The 19378-nt window shown below is 43.2% G+C and overlaps 1 protein-coding gene across 3 annotated transcripts; it reads right to left on the reverse strand.

Annotated features, from left to right (window-relative positions):
- Nucleotides 1-1841: 1841 nt before the first annotated feature.
- Nucleotides 1842-14639, reverse strand: traf7 (TNF receptor-associated factor 7). Of its 3 annotated transcripts, XM_070922667.1 has the most exons (21): nt 14564-14639; nt 14382-14439; nt 14151-14242; nt 13765-13881; nt 13518-13610; nt 12963-12996; nt 12584-12806; nt 12313-12447; nt 12006-12101; nt 11682-11803; nt 11216-11289; nt 10943-10991; nt 10473-10600; nt 9899-9981; nt 9748-9787; nt 9522-9638; nt 7338-7460; nt 3565-3684; nt 3300-3431; nt 2468-2587; nt 1842-2116 (listed from the first exon to the last, which is right to left on the reverse strand). In XM_070922667.1, exons 2-21 carry the CDS (start codon nt 14431-14433, stop codon nt 2102-2104), a joined length of 1965 nt encoding a protein of 654 aa, XP_070778768.1. In that variant the 5' UTR covers nt 14434-14439; nt 14564-14639; the 3' UTR covers nt 1842-2101. The 3 variants fall into 3 exon arrangements, with proteins under 3 accessions (XP_070778768.1, XP_070778769.1, XP_070778770.1); XM_070922668.1 differs by lacking the exon at nt 14564-14639 and having other exon boundaries at nt 14151-14239; nt 14382-14455; XM_070922669.1 differs by lacking the exons at nt 7338-7460; nt 14564-14639 and having other exon boundaries at nt 14382-14455.
- Nucleotides 14640-19378: the final 4739 nt, after the last annotated feature.

Consider the following 19378-nt stretch of genomic DNA (forward strand, 5'->3'; position numbering starts at 1 on the left):
ACACGCCGTTACAGTCTTTCATTACTTTTCATCCACACATATGGCACTCATTGAAACACACTCGCATATACACAATGACACACAGACACACACAGACACACACACAGACACACACACAGACACACACACACACACACACACACACACAGTCTTCCTCTCTCCCGGTCCCTCTCTGTTATGTAGGCCAGCGTGAGTCATTCTCATGGGCACATGTCCAGGCCCGGCACTATCTGTTACTTTACACAACTGTACAACCGTCGAGTGGCTCTGAATACGGCTCTATCATGGCACTAATATAAAACTCAGTAAATCTATAGATCTGTCGCTCTCTTTAAAGTCTTCACTTATTAAAAGGTGTTTTGTAAAAGGCTGGTTTCACAGAGCTCAAACGGGTGACAGCCACGACGAAGCAGGGAGGGAGGAAATGTGTTAGCACACCTGCGTCCGTCCACGCTGCAAGTCCAGAACTGAAGTGGAGTGTCGTTTCCTCTGGACATCGTCTGCTACTCAGCCAGCGTTATCATCAATACACGAGCTGGTCTGAGTGCAGGAACACTGGGGTATGCTTTCTTTGATATTTGATGTTCCTCATTTGTGCTAGTTGATGTCAAATTCCCCTACATGTTTTCACCTTTGCTGCTGATCAACCAGACTGTCGGGTACAAACCTGGGTCACTTTCACACCTGTCGTTTGGTTCATTTGGTCCCCACCAAAAGGGGGGAAAAAATAATAGGTGTTCACACTGGCTGTTTATAAATCGAACCAACGGTTTTCTTTAGCGATGATATGAGTATTAACTTTAACTTGACGTTAAGTTATGAATAGAGACACAGGACAAAAAAAGAGGCCTCTTTAACTGTTATATTAAGGGGAGGATAGCTACTGTGTGGTTACTACAATTCACTCACTTCCTGATGAGGAACTGCCAAAATGCAAAACACACCTTGCCACCTCCGTGTCGCCACGGTTGCTACAGCTAATGGACTTTGGAGTCAGATACTGATAACGATAATTGGGAGAGAATCTTGATAATGATCCCTCAGACTTGTTTCTCTAAAGAATTGGGACAGAGATACATACTGAACGGGACATTTTACAGTAGGAATCTTTGGAAACTTTGGTTCCTAAATGACCTTACACTTAATCTTGCATAAGTATACATGCGTCACTTGTACAGATTGCTTAGAACGTCGCTTTCTTAACAGTTCGCGATCAGAAGACCAATTTAAAATTGTAGTTTAGCTTCTGGAGTCCCGCTACAATCAAATATCTACACTCACACAGTCCTGTGGTGGGTCTGCTTTGCTTTCACGCGACAAACGAACCACACCAGAGCCCGGCTTGGACGACTCCTTACAACGCGGCCTCGGTACAGGCCTTCTCGACAGCTTTCATGCCCGCGTAAATGACCCAAATCAAACAGGAAAACGCTCAAGAGGCTGTCTGAACCAAACAAAGCAGGTTAGGCGTGAAAGCACCCCAAGTCTGAAAAGATGTTTAGACAAACTTCAGAGTCGAAATCACAATATATGAAGATGGAAGTCAGTTGCTGTAGTTCTTGTGTGGCGTCACTGCACGTTTGTGAAACCAGCCCTTAGATGTATTTGAACAGTATGCATGAGGCATCATCAGCACAGTTCTTAAATGGCAGGTGTGTCCGCAGGAAGCAGGCAGGACCGTCTAGAGTTTGAAAAAAAAACAACAACAACAAAACTCTCTGCTTCCTGCTCTGATTACAGGGGAGCGGCGTCCAGTCAATCTCGGTTTCGGCGCAGTGCGGTGCAACTGTAAGGCAGCTCGTCTTATTTTGCCCCGTAATGCACTGGTGACGAGGTCACTAAGGAGCGTGACCCCGAGTTGACCCTTGACGATCGGGTCCAGAGTATTTGTTTTGAAGTTTTTAAAAGCAACACTTAGTAAAACAGTTTCCGATGCAGCTCGATTGTGAAGTGGCGGTTGTTATCGTCGGTTCTGTGGCCGTTAAAATCACAATCAAAGAAACGGGTGTGGAGGAGGAAATCGTGTGGAAAGGGTTACCGTTCAGAGCGTCTCTCCTGACAAAAGAGAGGTGACGGGAGTCCTGCAGAGCAAACTGTTTGTTTAGCACGTCCACACCTGAGAGAGAAAGAGAAACAATCCCATAAACTTACAAATACACCATCAAATGAAGTTACAATTCATCATTAAGTGAAGGCATACTGTAAATATGTAACGCAGATTAGGACAGGACAGAAAGGGTTGTTTATTCTGATTTTATGAAGCTGGTCTACAACTTCTACACGGTTCTGTTTGATGCTTCAGTCCCGTTTAAAAAACCAACAAAGGTTAAAGAAATGTATAGCATGGATGAAGCAGAAAACATTGCAGTGACGATTGACGGCGGTGAACCTGCGGCACGTTTCATTGGTTGGACAGAGGAGAGGGAACAGACAGGCGTTCAGTAGGTGATGATGATAGGTCGTATACCTTGACGGTGCTGTCGACGGCTCCAGAGAAGAGGCGCCCCCTGGAGACGGCTAGGGCTGTGACACTGCCCTGGTGTCTCAGCAGGGTCTGGGTACAGATCATGTTGTCCATGCTCCACACCTAGATAACACAAACACACACACACACACACACACACAACTTTGAAATATGTTTTATTATTTGTTCATACGGACTTTTTCCCGTGATATATTAGTATTAGTATCTGAGCCGAGACAATCAACTCGTCTTTGCTGCTTTTATTTAACATGCCGTGGTTGTTCTGCACTATGAATAAAAATGTTTTTTTCTCAGTTAATGGAATAGTTTGAGGGTTTGAGAAAATTCTCTTTCTTGCTGAGAATAAGATGAGAAGATTGTGTTTACGCTTTGGTTTTTGTGTGGATTAAACAAACACATTCAAACAAAAACGTGTAAATGAGTGAGCTTTAGAGGTGGTGGCAGGTGGATTTTGTTACCTTTGGACAGAGCCAGGCTAGCTGTTTCCCTGTTTCCAGGCTTTGTGCTAAGCTAAGCTAACTGCCTGCCAGCAGTAGCTTCATATTTACCGTACAGACATGAGAGGTGTCAATCTTCTCATCTAACTCCCAGCAAGAACGTGAATGTGTATTTCCCAAAATGTCAAATTACACATTTAATGCTGTTCATGACTTGATACTCGTGGACTTGAATGTTTTATTTATTGCAGATAATGCACACTTAAAGAGGAATGCTGAAACTGTATTATATTGCACTTTATAAACCCACATCATGTGCAAATGAGTGAAGCGTATTCCAACACACACACAGAAACGGACACAGTGTCCGTCCTCACCCTGAGCGAGCGGTCGTAGGAGGCGCTGAACACTTTGGTCTGGTCCGGGGTGGAGATGACAGCAAGAGCGTAAACGGTTCCCACATGACCTGTCAGGGTCCGCACCTGCTCTTTAGACTCAATGTCCCACACCTAGACGAGAGACACAAACACCTTCATCATCACCGTCATCACCATTAAAGTGTATGTATCACCAGTATGTGAACAGAGTCTGAAAATGGAAATCATAGAACCAGTCCTGTGTGTGTGTGTGTCTCCCTCTTACGTGGATGAGGTTTTCATAGGTGCCACAGACGATGTGGTGGTTGGTGACAGCGATGGAGTAGACGCTGCCCCCACTGGTCTGCAGGACATGAACACACTCCAGAGACCGGATGTCCCAAATCTGACAGACGGGGAGAAAGAAAGCAGGGGTCAGAGAGCCAGAGAGAGAGAAAAAGACACTTTAAATGAGAAAGAGGAGGATGAAGGTGAAGAGGACGTGAGAGTGAGGGAGTATCTTGGGAGGGGATAGATGCATGCACACACACACACACACACACACACACACACACACACACACACATTATCAGCAGTGGAAAAAGTGAGTTGCTCAACAGCTGCAAGTTGTCAATTTTCATCTCCATGGCAACACACAGTAGAGCCATCACTAGTTGAACCGGGCTAGTCCAGCTGGCCAATCACAATGCGGCAGAGAAAAAAGGCCACGAAATGCAGTGCAGAGACGGAGAGATGGTACATTACACTGGGGAACACAATTTTTGTTGAGTTAGGTCTGACAGCTGTTTTTAACTCATTTTTAGGTGCGGAATCCAAAACTGATCTCAGTTTTTCTCTATCACGTCAAGTGTTTGAACTATAGGACCCCCGTTTTCTTAAAAAATATGAAACATACTGTACTTAACAGATATGTGTGTGATAGTACTGACCTATTGGGAGCTGCACACACCTCTCACCGCACTGTCTCAATTGCGACTGCACAAACAAGTTGCCACGTAGCTGTAGATGAGTCCAATCGTAATCAGCTGGCAAGTCTTACTACAGCTAATCAGGGGAATTTTGCTTATCTGGAGGGTAAGCTGTGGAGAAAAAACTTGACGTGCTAGAAAAAAACTGACTGCAATTTTGGAATCAGTGTGCCAATTTTAGTTTTAATCAGCATAAAAATCTAACTCAACAGAAATTTTTTTTCAAATTGTTCCCCAGTGTTATCTGTCTCTGTCTCGGGAGGAGGAAGCAGAGTGGAGAGTTTGGTAAGAAAGGAAAGTCCCTGTGTCCCCAGGACTGACATCACTCTCTCTCTCTCACACACACACACACACACACACACACACACACACACACACACACACACACACACACACACAATCTTCAATCACATTTACCAATATACATGTCAAGGCATAGCTATATTGCAGCTATATTGGATTAATCATACAGTTATTGAATACTTAAATATCACAAGTTTATAGACTACTTATACTTATTACTACTTATTTTGTCTGACCAACAGCAACAAAATCCAAAGTTTTGCTATTTACAACTATACAAAGATGGAGAGGAACCAGGAAATGTTATCTTACTACTTCTACAAGCTGTAAACAACACTGACATATAGAGTGCTGCAGGGATGAGTCCTAAAACCCAGAAATGAGTTTTAAAATGAGCATTTTAAAACTTCCAGTTCCCTCGTCTCGAAGTCAACAGGTTTTTTTGAATGAGTTTATGGTTAGATGCCTGAAATCTAAGGTAAGTTTGTCTGTTCTGGGCAAGTAGACCACATTCAGGTTTTAAAACTTCTTCACTGAAAACAGCTCCATGAGAGCGGTGAGAGTGAATCAAAACAGTAAAGTTGCGGGCCAGAGAACCAAAACAATGATCTGAAAGATGCTAAAACGCTCTGTAGAGCTGGGGCAAAAGAGTTGGGTGGTTCTCTGTGGGTTCGGCACTACGAGCGGCACCCGCCACATTACACACATACGTCATTTGAGTCACACTTAAAACTCCCTCAAGTGGTCAAACCAGGATCAACTTTTAGGAAGGATGACTCAAATTTTCAGTTTCCAGACCCCACTGGTACTGTTGGTCTGAACATGGCACAATATGACATACCATGACAATATCGCATCTTGGTTTCAAATCTATCCTGTGAGCTTTGTCACAAGGCATCTTCCTTCCTGTCTGCTCCATCCTTCCAGTCTCTATTTTTATACTGTCCAATAAAGGCTAAAATGCCAACAGATAATCCCTGGCAGTCTGATTAATTACAGTTAAATAGTGCCAACTATCTTTTCTATACAGCACACTGGTAGCCACAGTTTACAAGCAAGCTAATGAGTCCAACTTATCAAACATTAAAAACACAAACTGAAGGAAGTTAATTTCTTGCATTTTAAAAAAGAAAATCGGAGCAGAAAGAGTTTTCTGTTGAAACACTTCTAATATTCAAAGGGATGTTTTTCACTGAATACTGGCGACAGTTGTCAGGCAATTTCTGCAGCAAAACATTTTGTAAACGACTTCTGCGGCTAAGTACTGGCTAGAGACTGCTGCTGCTTCTAAGCGCCATAAAAAAGGAGCACAGTCTACTTGGTCTGTCCTTTCATCTCTCTGTCCTCATTCTTCATTCTTCCACAGACGTCCCCCATTCCCAAAACCAGTCCGTCTCTCTCTGCTTTCCTTTCTGTCCTTCTTTTTATCTCTCTACAGCGTCCCAGAGGTATTCATTAGTGACCAACTCCAGCAGGACACACACACACACACACACACACACACACACACTACTACTACTTTCAACAGTGAGGCAGTGAATGAAGATGACAGCCAGACAGAGACACAAAGTCCTTTATACATAGAGAGGACAGAAACCAATTACTGACCACAATGTATCCAAACAGCTTTCACTGCACACTGCGTACACACACACACACACACAGTTACAGCAACAACGTTTCTGCACTCCAACTAATTAACACCCAGATTGTGCTCAGGGGCGACAATAACGGGGATACTCTGAAACACATAATAGCTAAACAACACATGAAGGCCGTGACCGAGCTTTACATAGTAACACATGCTGACACGCCTGTATCTAAACTTATCCATCAACTAAGAAGTGTTGTTACTGTGCTGATCAGTCCCATAAACCTTGTGGAGCTTTAGTTTTGGTTGCCTGGGCAACTCCATATGACCATGGGGCCAGTATGAACTCTTTCCTCCTTCCTCCGGCTTTTTCTTTCTATGCTCCGACTCCAAAATTAACACCAGCCGCCCGCCACATCCCACTCAAATCTGTCACTGGCAGATGAATCTGTGGCACCCGCGCCAAACACAACACCTTCAAATCTTCACTCTGCTGCAGCTCGTGACAAAACTAAAAACTTGAATAAGTTATTTTGTCTTGCAGGCCATTTATTGAATTGAAATCTCATTACAGTTGGCTCATTTTAAAATGAGAAGCCTGTAAAAGGGTCTTAAATATGCACTTGGTAGCTACATACGTGGTATCATGCTAAAAGATTGAGGATAAAGCTACATGTCATAGACCAAAGTCAGCAACAGATGGTCCATGTAGAAGACATGGGAAGTCCCAGTGTTATACTACAGTATCTTTTAATAAAAATGTAATTGAAATATCATTATCATGTTGTATTTCAGTTCTGAACAGGTATTCTCTGACGGAACTTGTAACCCCACATAAGAATGTCTTGCCTTTGGTGAGAACTCTATAATACTACTGTAGTTTTGCTGGACATGCTAACTTAAAGTAAATAAACACACAGTTTAATCCATACCTTACACGTTTGCTCTTGTTAAAAGGTAATAATAGAAATACTCCACCCTATAAACTCTTATATTATATACAGAGCATCTCTCTTACTATAGCCCCATGCGCACTGCTTCAGCATGTGGAGACATCCAAAGCCTGACAGGCCTGTCGTGCCTAATTATGGTTGCTAAGCTACAATTGGACAATCAAAACATGAATTTGAAGTGTGTGTTTGTCCACTACTAACATCTCCCCACCCCTCCACCTACCTTGATGGTCTGATAAGAGCCACTGTACAGGTGGTTCTGGGAGGCAACCAGTGCTCTAACCCAGTGATTCAGACCGGTCAGCTCCTTCTTCAGCTTCAGCTCCGTACCCACAATGTCCCACACCTACGCACACACACACACACACACACACACACAGAAATAAGGTTTATGGACATGATGAATACTGAAACTTAATTGACTTCAAACTACACAAGAGAATAGACTTGAACAGTTCATTTTAGAAATAGCAGCTAAAAGTTTCTAAAACAAAACATTTTCTGTAAAACGTATTACTGGACTAACAACAATGAGCTTTCACTGCCTTTTCAAATACACACAGACACGCGCCGTACATTGAATCGAGCTGGGGCGAATACACTGTGGTGACACAGTACAGTGAATGATGTCACTGTGCTGAAATAGGGAGAAGCTGGGTGACGGGAGGAGGAGGCAGAGTGGAGAGTTTGGTAAGAAAGGAAAGTCCCTGTGTAAAAGGACTGACATCACACACACACTCCCCTGCTCCCCAGCTCCCGCTTGCTTGTAACCATGGTAACAAAGACAAGGCTACAGCCATTGCTCCTTACTGTCTGCCTCCCCTCCTGAGCCACCACAAACTCTTTCTTTACTACAGATATCTGCAGTGAAGTCCGGCTAAGCAACAGCAACTTTTAAACCACTTCTAAAGCATATCAAATGTTGACCCCCTCACCCTCAAAAATTACAGACCAATTTCTTACCTCATCTGCATGTCAATACTGCTTGATTTGTTATCTGTACAGTAACAACAAATTTCCCTGAAACCACTTCAGCCAAGGTGGCAAATTACATTTTGGTTGCTATTGACCAATCCTCTATTTTACTGCTCGATCTCAGTGCTTCGTCATGGTTTCTTTCTTATTTCTAACAGAACTCATCATGTACTTCATAATAATAACCTGTCTGATTCTTCCACAGTTACAATAAGGTGACATAATTTGCAATTATGAGGTCCATTTTCATTGCTCTGCTGATGATGCGCAGTTATACATTCCAAGCTATCCCAGTGAATCCATTGGTTTTCATGCTCATTGTTGGACCAGCCAAACACACACGTGTATTTATATATACTAAACATATATCTTGTTTGGATTGTTGTAAAAAAAGATGCCCAGGTTTGGGCCAGAGTATGAGTCTGGACTGGAACGCGCAACTACAGCACGAGTGGACAATACTGGAGTCGAAACAGGTTAAAAAAAAAATCACTGGAGATGATCAGAGTTCAATGTAATAGAGTTTATTCTTTCACAAGAGACGAACCCGAGCTGGCTCCTGAACCCAACTGAAAAGAGAATGACTGCGCTTGTTCTTATGAACCCAAAAGTGCTTACACCAATGTTTCTGAGTGCTGGCTCCAACAGGTCTGGTTTGTTTTTTTGGGTGCTTTCCCAGCTGGCATAGCTATCTGTATGCCATGCACAGCTGTTTATTCTTGTCTCTGAAGACTTGTTATTCTCTCTCTCATAGACCGTTTTTTCTGAGGCCATTTTTTTAAAAATAATTTTTTTAATTGTTTCCAATGGGAGCGCCACATATTAACACTCTGCTCCGCAAGCCAGGAGCACGACGAATAATAGGCCGTTTTTTTTCTGGTCGCTGAGAATGTTCAACTTTGCGTGAAACTCTGCACTCGTCACTTTTTACCCAGCCGTCCAATCACAGTAGAGGAAATGCCACAAAAACCAATTGAGATGTTTCCTCGCACACAAAGTCACATGAAACCAGACAGACCGGCTTGTCCGTCCTCTCTCCCTACGTGCTTCAGCCTTCCCCTCATCCAGAGCAAGTCCTCTACCTTGTGCCGACATTTTTACATTCAGTATTTGTTGATAACACAAACTATCTGCGAAATTAGGTAGACTACTTGCAACACATACTTCCACGTATATTTCGTATCATAGCAACCAAAGCGTCTCAGCTGAAAACACGCTGCGCCTCCAAAGTGCTCTCAAACGTTCCTAGCTGGCCGTTTATATTTATTTATTTATTGTCTTTCTTTTAATGATCTATCAGTTGTTCTGTATTTTAGATATTCTTTAGTTGTGAAGGCACTTTCATGTGATAATGCACTTTATGTAACCTAACTTGACTTGAGTGGAAACAACACAACATTCACTGGATGACACATCACATTCATAACTGTACCTTAATGGCCTTGAGGGAGCCGCTAAACAACATGTTGTGGGAGGAGACCAGCGTACATACGGGGTTGTCATGGGCACGGATAGTATTGACTTTCTGCAAGGTCTGGATGTCCCACACCTACGCAAGATGCACAGCATCAAGACACACAACAGAAAGACAAAAACATAAGCTCTACAGCATATACAAACAGTTCAATCAAAAAGAGGAAGCAGGGAACGTTACTCACGATGATGGTGCAGTCTGCAGAGCCACTGTATAGCCTGTTTCTATGGAGACAAAAAAAACGATTTTACTGAGTCATGCTTTGGGGGCGAGGGCTCGTATTTCCCAGCTGACATGCATCTTATGATGTGTGTTGTTTATGTGCATTTTATTACCCCTGGATACACAGTGCCAGCACGATGCCATCATGACCCTCGAGGGTTTTCTGACACTTGTAGGTGGTGCAGGTGTCCCATACCTGAGGGGAAGACAGCAGATGGATGGACATACGTGTAAAAAGACAAAAGAAATGACCATGTATCATTGTGTGTGCATCTTTAGGTGGAGCTATTTTTAGGTTTTTTTTCAGTTCATGTCCTATAGGTGTCTTCTAACACTTGAGTAACTGTATTAGCATTAAAACAAATCTATGATTCCAGATCTCCAATACAAAACAAGGTTGTGGGCGGAGGTTATCAGAATCTCTCTGGGAGGAGGTGGGTAAACGGGCCGTGTTCAGGCAAAAAATAGCACTGCGTAAAAAAAAAAAAAAAAAAAAGACCATAAGGGGTTGCGTTGGTGTGTTGCTACATGTACTCGGGAGTAGATGAAACACAGGAAGTCCAGTTTGAGCAATGCATCCATGAGTTCGAAGTCCCTCTACTACGTGGATGTCAATACGTTTTTGCGAAGCAGTGCTAATGTTGGCCTTTCATTTCCTGTGTGTGTGTGTGTGTGTGTTGATGTTACCTTGATAGTCTTATCTGAGGATCCAGAAAACAGCAGGTCTCCAGTGGAGTAGACACACAGACACCAGACGGGACCCTGGTGGCCAACAAATGTCCCCTTACACTTGAAGATCTGCTGGGGGTCGTATGCTACACACACACACACACACACACACACAGATAGACTGGGGTAAGACATATGCATTTTTCACTGGAAACTAAATGAGAGAGGAGCATAACTGAAGCTGAAACAGGAGAATTTAAAAAAAGGGGGGGGGTAGATGACGAAAGGAGAAAGGAAGAAACAGAGGAAGGTCTGTGAGGGAATGTGAGTGGGAGTGAGAGAGAGGAGGAAGGAAAGGCCGGAGAAGGCAGTCAGAGTTAGATTTTGCATTTCAAATCAATAGAACTTCAAAACGTCACCACAGAGAGGTGAGGAATAACGAAGAGAAAGGGGATTTTAAAAAGGACGACAGACAGGCAGATACTTACAGCCCAGGATTCCCATGTTGAGCCTGGCGTTGATGTGGGACAACTCATCCTGCAGAGACACAGACAATGAATTGGGGAATGAATATGAAGCAAACAGCTACACTAACATACTTGCTGCAATCCTTTTATTCTGGCTACCTAATTCAAACTTTTGCATAGATGCACACATACACTCATCTCGTCTCTTTGCAAGGTGCACACACACACACACACACACACACACACACACACACACACACACACACACACACACACACACACACACACACTTACGTTAAGCATGGAGGCATCTCTGCGAAACTCCATCAGGTCCTCACTCAGTTTACTCTGGTTCTCATCCAACACATCTGAAATACACACACACACACACACACACACACACACACACACACACACACACACACACACACACACACACACACACACACACACACACACACACACACACACACAAGGAATAATAACTTTGGGGAAAAAGGAAAACAAAAAACACTGTGGTGGCCCATTAGGGTCATAAAACGTTCTCCTAACAATATTGATCCATCAGCGGCCATGTTGTGGTGCAGTGCAGGAGTGAGATGTGATTAAAACAGGCAATTACCACAAAATGCATTTTTCTTCTTGTGTTGAATTTGAATTTTTTTTTTTTAATATGTCTCTCACAGGTCCCCCAACTTTATGGCAGTGCAATACTAAATCACAGGAGAACCCCTATCAGTTTGGCTGAATGTATTCTTACCGAATTTGAGCTCCAGGTTCTTCTCTAACTGATCTAACTTCTCTGATAGTTTGCCCAACATGGAGCGCAGGAAAGCAATGTCTTGGTCCTTCTGAGCCAGAGTCAGCTGCATCTCGTGGAACCTGAACAGGGCCAAAGGTCACATACAGATAGAACAGAGATGGAGACAATGATGAGTTTATAACATTTAAGGGGTTTTATCAAGTTGAAAAGTTCATTGGAATTGTGAAAAGTAGTATGAACACTTGGTAAGTGTTTTAGCTCTTCAGGTGAGAATAAGTCTTTTTGTAATAGCTCCTCTTGTGATGCGTATAGTCTGTTCACCTGTCATCAGTCTGCTGCAGGAACTCCTTCAGACCCTCAAACTTACACACCTCTAGGTGTGTTTCATACGTGTCCTGGTTACCGATGAATGTACAGCTGTCGGGGAGGAGAGGAGAGGCAGATTGGTGGGAGGTAGAGGAGTGTGTCATATATATGACTAGAAGAAGACTTTAAGAGACACAGTAGATGAAAAAAATGAGACAAACAAAAAGAGGGATTGTAAATAATACTAATACTATATTAGAAATGGGGGGGGTAAAATAGTTGTAAATGTGTGCGCATGCACATGTGTGTTTTTAGGACTCACCCGTATTTGGAGTGTGGACATTTGATGTGCTCACATTCTTTGAGGTGAGCTTCCAGGTTCATGGTGAGCAGCGGGGGGCAGGAGGGGTTGTTGGGGCAGCGCACTGGCCTGTAGTCACAACTGGCCTCATGTTCTCTGCAGAGGTAGAGTGGAGAAGAATAAGTCAGTAACAGCTTTGCAATGTGTTGCTGCTTTCCAGTATGTCATATTACATTTATAGGGAAGCAGCGGACATACAACATCCTATCAAGTCCCTTTCTGTAGTCCTTACTTGCGTGTGGACAGTTTGATGGTGAATGGGCAGCCCAGGGGGTCCACCTCGTACGCTCCAGGTTTCCCGGCCACTGTGGAGGTGGGGGCCGCGGCCCCGCCTGCACCGCTGGCCGTGGCCCTGCAGCCGTATTTACAGTGAATGAACAGCTCTCCGATCTGCTCAGCCACTGCAATGTTGTTCACCACGACTGTTAGCTTAGCCGCGTCCACTGGGCACTTGTCTGCAAGGAGAACAAACATGGACTTAAGGTTATAACAAACTACGCTTTTAACTACGGCTGTAGTGCTGGCACATCTAAAAGGAGTATTATCAATGTTATTAGTGCTGCCTGCCTGCGACAAGTAAAAACATCATGACGTGGGTCTATTACTCTCACCTGAAGTCAAGGCACATCGTCTGCAGAAGGTGTGCTGAGGAAGGAGGAAAAACATGCAAAATGAAATTATGTCCATGTGTTGACTTGTTCTTATTATGATACGTTTTTTACACAACTTTCACTAAGCCCCGCCTCCCTTGGTTGATGTGGCTACATCTGTCAAGCTTTCTGTTCTCATACCAAATATATGATTTATAACAATAACGGTGGCAGATTTATCCCTCAAATTTGATCAGGTGTAGCTCGCTAGCTAACTAAGCTAAGCACCTAGTTACAGTTGCTAAGCTATGGTTGGACAATTGGTGTTCTGGGGATGGGTTTAGCAAACTGTCAATTGTAATTTGCTTATAGTGCATCATCAAACACAACTTTCCAAGAAAAATGCCTCATGTGTACGCAATTGTAACACAAAACTAAAGTGACAAACTGTTAAATTTAGATGTATACAGGAAGGGCGAGCAGAGTTTAACAAAGAGAAAAGAAAGTCAGAAGGCAAAGAGAATGAGGAAGATGGACAGATGGAACAGGAGCTGGAAAGGACAGAAGTAAACTCACCCCACATGTGGTGATGACGGGATCCTTAAAGACGTTACAGCACAGCTGGCAGCACAGTTTTACTGACGGCTGTTCAGCAAACACCTGGGGCTCCTGCACAGAAACACTAATTTTACTTACTTTTCTCAGTCTGCGGTGTGGTTTCAGCTCGAAAACTATCTTGTCACTTTGTTCTGATATGTGTTTGTGTGCATACGTTTAAGTTTGCTGACATATATGTGGGTTATGTTGGTGCTGGGCATCATACCGTGTCCTCCTCTTCTTCATGCAGGGAGAAAGTGGAGCGCAGGGACATGTTGGACTCAGAATGGAGAGATCGCACTGAGATGGCTGAATCCGACCTCCGAGGAGTACCAATGGGAGGCTGAGGGGACGAGAGGAAGCAGCAGACAGAAGAGGTCATAGCCTATTCATACAGCGATAGTACCATAGTACATCAGGATGTGCCATTCCATTTGGGTGGAACTTATCCAAATGATCAGCTTCAGTAAGCTTTATTATAAATGGTTTTGAGATTTCTAATTTATTAGGCTGGGTGGCATAAACATAAAACGTAAAAGTGTGTGTGTGTGTGTGTGTGTGTGTGTGTGTGTGTGTGTGTGTGTGTGTGTGTGTGCGTGCGTGAGGGTGTACCATTCCATCGTCGTCATCCCGGGGAGAGTAGGTTAGAGTGCTGGAGGAGGAGGGAGTTCTTCTATGCTGCTTGTAGGTGCTGGTCCCTTCTGCTGAAAACATATGAAGGCAAATTCACAAAACATGACGCCAGAATAATAGAGTACTTCAGTGACTATCAAGCAAAAAAGAGAAACAGGCATGCAGAAAAAGAAAGTGCGTGTATAGAGGGGAAAATTATCTGTGTATCACCTTTAGCTCCAGCAGCCACGGCTGAGAAAGTAGGGCCGAATGAGGCCTCCATCTTGCTCTGCAGTGAAGAAAGGAGGGTCTGAGGAGACAGTATGGACTTAGACTATGACATTTAAACAAAAAGAGTCTTTACAGAAGGAATACATCACACAACACGACTATAACACACAAGTGTTTCTCACCCTGCTGCTGGAGTCTGCTGTGGGGGAAATGGGGGTGGGGGGTGGTTGAGGTGCTGCTGGGGATGACTGCTGCTGCTCCTCAGTATCGGCTGTAGAGAGGCGTCTTACCACTGCTCATAACCCAAAAGCAAATGCACGAGGAAACGCTAGCAGCTAGCTGGACGGCTAGGCCTGGGAAGAGGAAAGAGGACAAGGAGGGGGTGCAGAGAGGTGACGAGGAGAGTGGGAGAAAGATGTTGTAACACATAGCACAAAAATAACAGTAAGTCCAGCGATTTGTCTCCGAGCAGCACTGCAGGAGCCTGTCTGAAATCTGGATATTGTTTTAACAGAGACAGAGAGAACCCACCATTGGCCCAAGGAAATGTTTGCCAGCAGGCTACAGTTCAGCTTAGAGCTACTCAACATGAGAGGCAGTGCAGTGAAAATCCAGTGCATCGTGGAACTTGTACAGTGGAGTTACTGTTGTTGAATAGATGTTTGATGTACTTCACTGGCTCCAGGCACAATAAACTCAATCAAACATAATGATTCCAGCGAAGAAGACTGTTTTATGGTTTAGTTTGTTCAACTGGATTGTTTTGGGGTTTTTTATTTTTTTTATTCGATTTCAAGAAAATGAGACAATTCAGTTGGCAATGGCTGGATACAGTTAGTTCAAAGTTCAGACATAGATGTTGTGTTGAGACCAGATGTTGTGAGTATTTTGTCAAAGGATGTTTTCACATCAATAACACATCTTTATTCTGCATTAATTCTCTCCAAATAAGCTCTAAATTGTCACAGCGTTGCTTTAGTGTGGTTTAGTTTTGCTCAACGTGACTGTTTCCTACGTTAGAAATGTAAATGACATCAACAGCTGGACAGAGGTGGTTGTCTTTTTAAATTTTACACTGTACAAATGTACATATCTATGCATTACACAGCCATTATTGGAGTTATTGGCCCACCTCCTAAGACATACACACAGCTGAGGCAGCAGGAAAACACACACACACACACACACACACACACACACACAACAGCTGTCTGACTGAAGGCAGCACTAACCCCCAAGTCTTATCGACAATTTTCTGACGTGGGCTGCAAAGAGTGACCAGCATCTGCAAACCCTCAAACACACAGGAGGGAGGCAGAGAGGGAGGGAGCAACCCGGAGACAAAGGGAAGAGGGAGAAGTGACAGCCAAAAAGCAGTGACCCGGACAACTAGACACTGATGTAGACAGAAAGGTATGCGGGCTGTCAGCTCACATGGCAACAGGCCGCAGAATCTGCCGATGAAACTATCCGGGACCTCTGATCCGCTCCGACCAGCGTCACTGTCTCTTTCCACAAGCCAGGTGATTCCCGTAAAACAGCAGTCTCGACCCAGAAAAGGGGGGCGGAACACACACACTCAAAGGACCAAAGTTGAACCCTGACAGCTAACGTTAGCTAGCTAAATGCTCAAATGCCAAATATATAGAGTGTAACAGTTGTACGCGTGTTAGCTACTGTAAACGACAGCCCACAATGCAGTTTCTCATCAACCGTCATCTTGTCAACCATTTAAAACTGCGATATTTAGCTAGCTAAAGTGGCTTACTTGCTAGCTTAAGTTAGCTAATGTTACATTTTCTGTTAGCAATCCCTGCTGCTAACGGTCTTTGGCGAACTCTACTAACCACTAACGGAAAACCTGCGTTATTTTATAGTTAGCAAGACAATTATTTTCAGTAAATCGCTTGTTTTTCGTATGAGGACTTACCATTATTTTTTGCCACAGCGCAGCTCCAAGTCTGCAGCCGAAATTCCTAAATCTTCCCCTCTCTCTCTCTCTCTCTCTCTCTGCCTCACATACACACAGCTCATACGCCGCAGTGTGTTCTGGGACGTGTAGTAGAGGGCGCGCCGCTGTCCCTTGATGAGTATCCACCTCTCCGCTGTCGGACTACGCTGCCCACAATCCACTTCGCGTAGCAGCCATTGGACTCGGCGCTGTCAGTAAATTCCGCAAGCCAACTGCAAAGCGCACCATTCCCCGAGAAATACACATTTCCTCCGGCACCGCGTCGTTATTGGTTCTTGCCAGCGTCCGGGCCATCATGCGACAGCCACCATCACGTTTTACGGTGAACGCACGTGCACGGTGGTGTGATGTAGAGAGACACTGACCGACATGACAGAGAAACTGTAAAAACACCGAATCATACAGCTGCACGTACAGTTTAAACATATCATTGTAATACCAAAACAGAGAAGCAGACCCATAAGGACGCTTTACTGTAGGAGCACCGTGATTCTATAAAGGAAGGTGATAGTAGGATCATACACCAACAATTATGTTATCTAAGTCGCCACTTTCACAGTCCATATTGCACCATTCCCCTTAAGATAAAACACTACACAAGGACTGACTACATGCAAATGACACTGTAGTATAATCATGCACATTTGCACATTGTAAATGAATTAGCCACTAATGCACAACCTACTTCAACAACAATCAGAATCAGGTTATTTGCCAAGTAGGTTTTCACATAATGAGGAATTTGCCTTGGTATTGGCATAACAATAAACAGAGAAAATAAGTACTGCAAGAGTCAAGACACATGCATATAAAACACAACAGGACAAATCAAAACACAGAGCTGAGTTGAGTTTGATTCCACTGTATGTTGGCACTGTCAGCACGTCTATGGTAATATGCTGTCCAGTGGTAAACAGTGTGTGTCAGCCTGTTCCTTCAGGTCATGAATGATGCTCTCTGACTTGCGACAGTGTCAGCTCGACCTCGCCATGTTTCAGCATGGCAGTCAAAGGCTATATAGACTGTAGCACGCACCCGTGCAGTGACAGGTAATGTCTGCTTTAATGAGTTCTACAGATGGGCTCCTGGCTGACGATGGTGTATCTGTCCCTCGTTCTGTTACATCCTATAAGTGAAACAACACAAACACCAAAGATAATATGTATAATTGAAATGATTTGATAACATCAGGGAGGCCCACTATAATAGTACTGCCAAATTATAAAAGTGTAGAAGTATTTAGTGTGATTTTATTTCTGCATTTCTCCACCAATGCCATGTAGATAAATGCGTGCACTTATTGCACATGAAGTCATTCTGTCACTGACTATGATGGATTACCCCATACTGCGAACTTTCTGTGGGGAAGTCAAGCTTATTTCTAAAGTGCTTTGACACCAAGCACGTTGCTGACAAGCTAAAATACAATAAAGTATGATGCTTGATTAAAATCCGTCACTCCTTGAAGTGTGTCAGCACACGGCTAGAAAAGTGTGTCAGCACGAGTGTGTGTCTGTGTAAGTATAGAGGGGCTGTCGCAGGGAACAAACTGATCAAAGGGTTATGTAGAGGGTGGAAGAGAGAGTTTTATTCTTTTATTATCACGTTTTCTTCTCCAATTCTCCACTTTAGCAGGAGGATGTCTGGATATTTGGTGAAAGTATATGAAGAGTACATATTATTGTGTGTTTTCATTATTTTATGCAGTAGTGGAATGGAACCTGAACATTTACAAAAGTAGTGCAGTGAAGTACAAATGCGTACTTTCCATTTTATACAACTTTATACTTCAACTCCACTAAATCTCAGAGAGAAATATTACACTTTTTACTCCACTACATTTGTCTGACAGCTTTAGTTACTTGTTTCTTTTCAGATTACAGTTTTTCATACCCTTCCTGTCCAGTGAAAACCATGTAACTCCATATTTGGTGATTGTGAATTTGAATTTTTGGATTAGCTGGAAAATGCCTAAAGCTGAAAACAATTCACTTGTTAGAGATACATGGTTCTCGCAGGATAAACATACGATGATCTTATAGAATATGATGCATTGCTGTGGAGTATTTTAAAAGTGTGGTATTGCTACTTCTTTGCTACTGATTGCATGCTACCTTGCTTTCACCAGAAGAGGGCGCTGCTTATCTAGATGTAGTCAGAGCGTTGGACTAAAAACACCCTCTTTATGGTTGTCTGTGTCTCATTTTGAGAAGTGGCTCAGAGGCAAAAATTGAACAATCTTTTCCTACTGTGACAAGTCAAAATGTCTGTAGACATGAATCACATTTAAAGGCCCCTCACACGCCTGGTAAACCCGCAAATGTGATTCCAATTCTTTTGGCTGGACTGTGTGGACGTGTACAGACTGGGCTTGACTGACATCCCTCTAACTCTCCTGTTAGCTTCGTTGCGCCTGTGATAGCGGGACAAATTACTTGACATGCTGTCATTGTACATACATATACAGAATGAGGTACAAAAATCAGTGCCAGAAGAAGTACTCAGATCCTTTACTGAGGTAAAAGTACCAATACAGTAAAGTAAAAATACTCCACAAGCAAAAGTCCTGCAATTATTTATTGAAGTAAATCAGCAAAATGTACTTAATGCAGATAAATGGTCTTATATTATAATTTACGTATTACATTACTGGATTATAGTTAGTTATGCATGAATATGTGAGCAGCATTTTATGTTGCAGCTGGTTGCCGTAGAGCTAGTTACCCTGCCTCAGACTTGTACTTGTTAAATCATTACATCTGACATTTTTAGGTTGTTAATGCTGATGCATCAATGTGAACATTGATTGCTGTTGTAGCTGGTTTAAACTACTGTATATATAGTAGGTAGTTTCGTCCAGTGGTTCCCAACCTAAGGCCCAGGCCCCCTCCAAAGGGTCACAGCATAAATCTGAGGAGTTGTGAGATGATGAATGAGGTCAAGAAGAAGAGAAAACAAAGTTCTGATATACAGAATTTGATTCTTTTTATTTGGACTTTCCTCTAATCTAAAATAATTTAAAATA

Source organism: Enoplosus armatus, chromosome 17, assembly GCF_043641665.1.
Source record: "Enoplosus armatus isolate fEnoArm2 chromosome 17, fEnoArm2.hap1, whole genome shotgun sequence".
NCBI lineage: Eukaryota > Metazoa > Chordata > Actinopteri > Centrarchiformes > Enoplosidae > Enoplosus > Enoplosus armatus.

Excerpts from the sequence above, each read along its gene's own strand:
- traf7 (XM_070922667.1), bottom strand. The coding sequence starts at position 14,433 with ATGGAGGCCTCATTCGGCCCTACTTTCTCAGCCGTGGCTGCTGGAGCT. Across the intron at positions 14,243-14,381 it reads CGTGGCTGCTGGAGCTAAAG|CAGAAGGGACCAGCACCTAC; the intron begins GTGATACACAGA and ends ATATGTTTTCAG. Across the intron at positions 10,992-11,215 it reads GAGATGCCTCCATGCTTAAC|GATGAGTTGTCCCACATCAA; the intron begins GTAAGTGTGTGT and ends GTGTCTCTGCAG.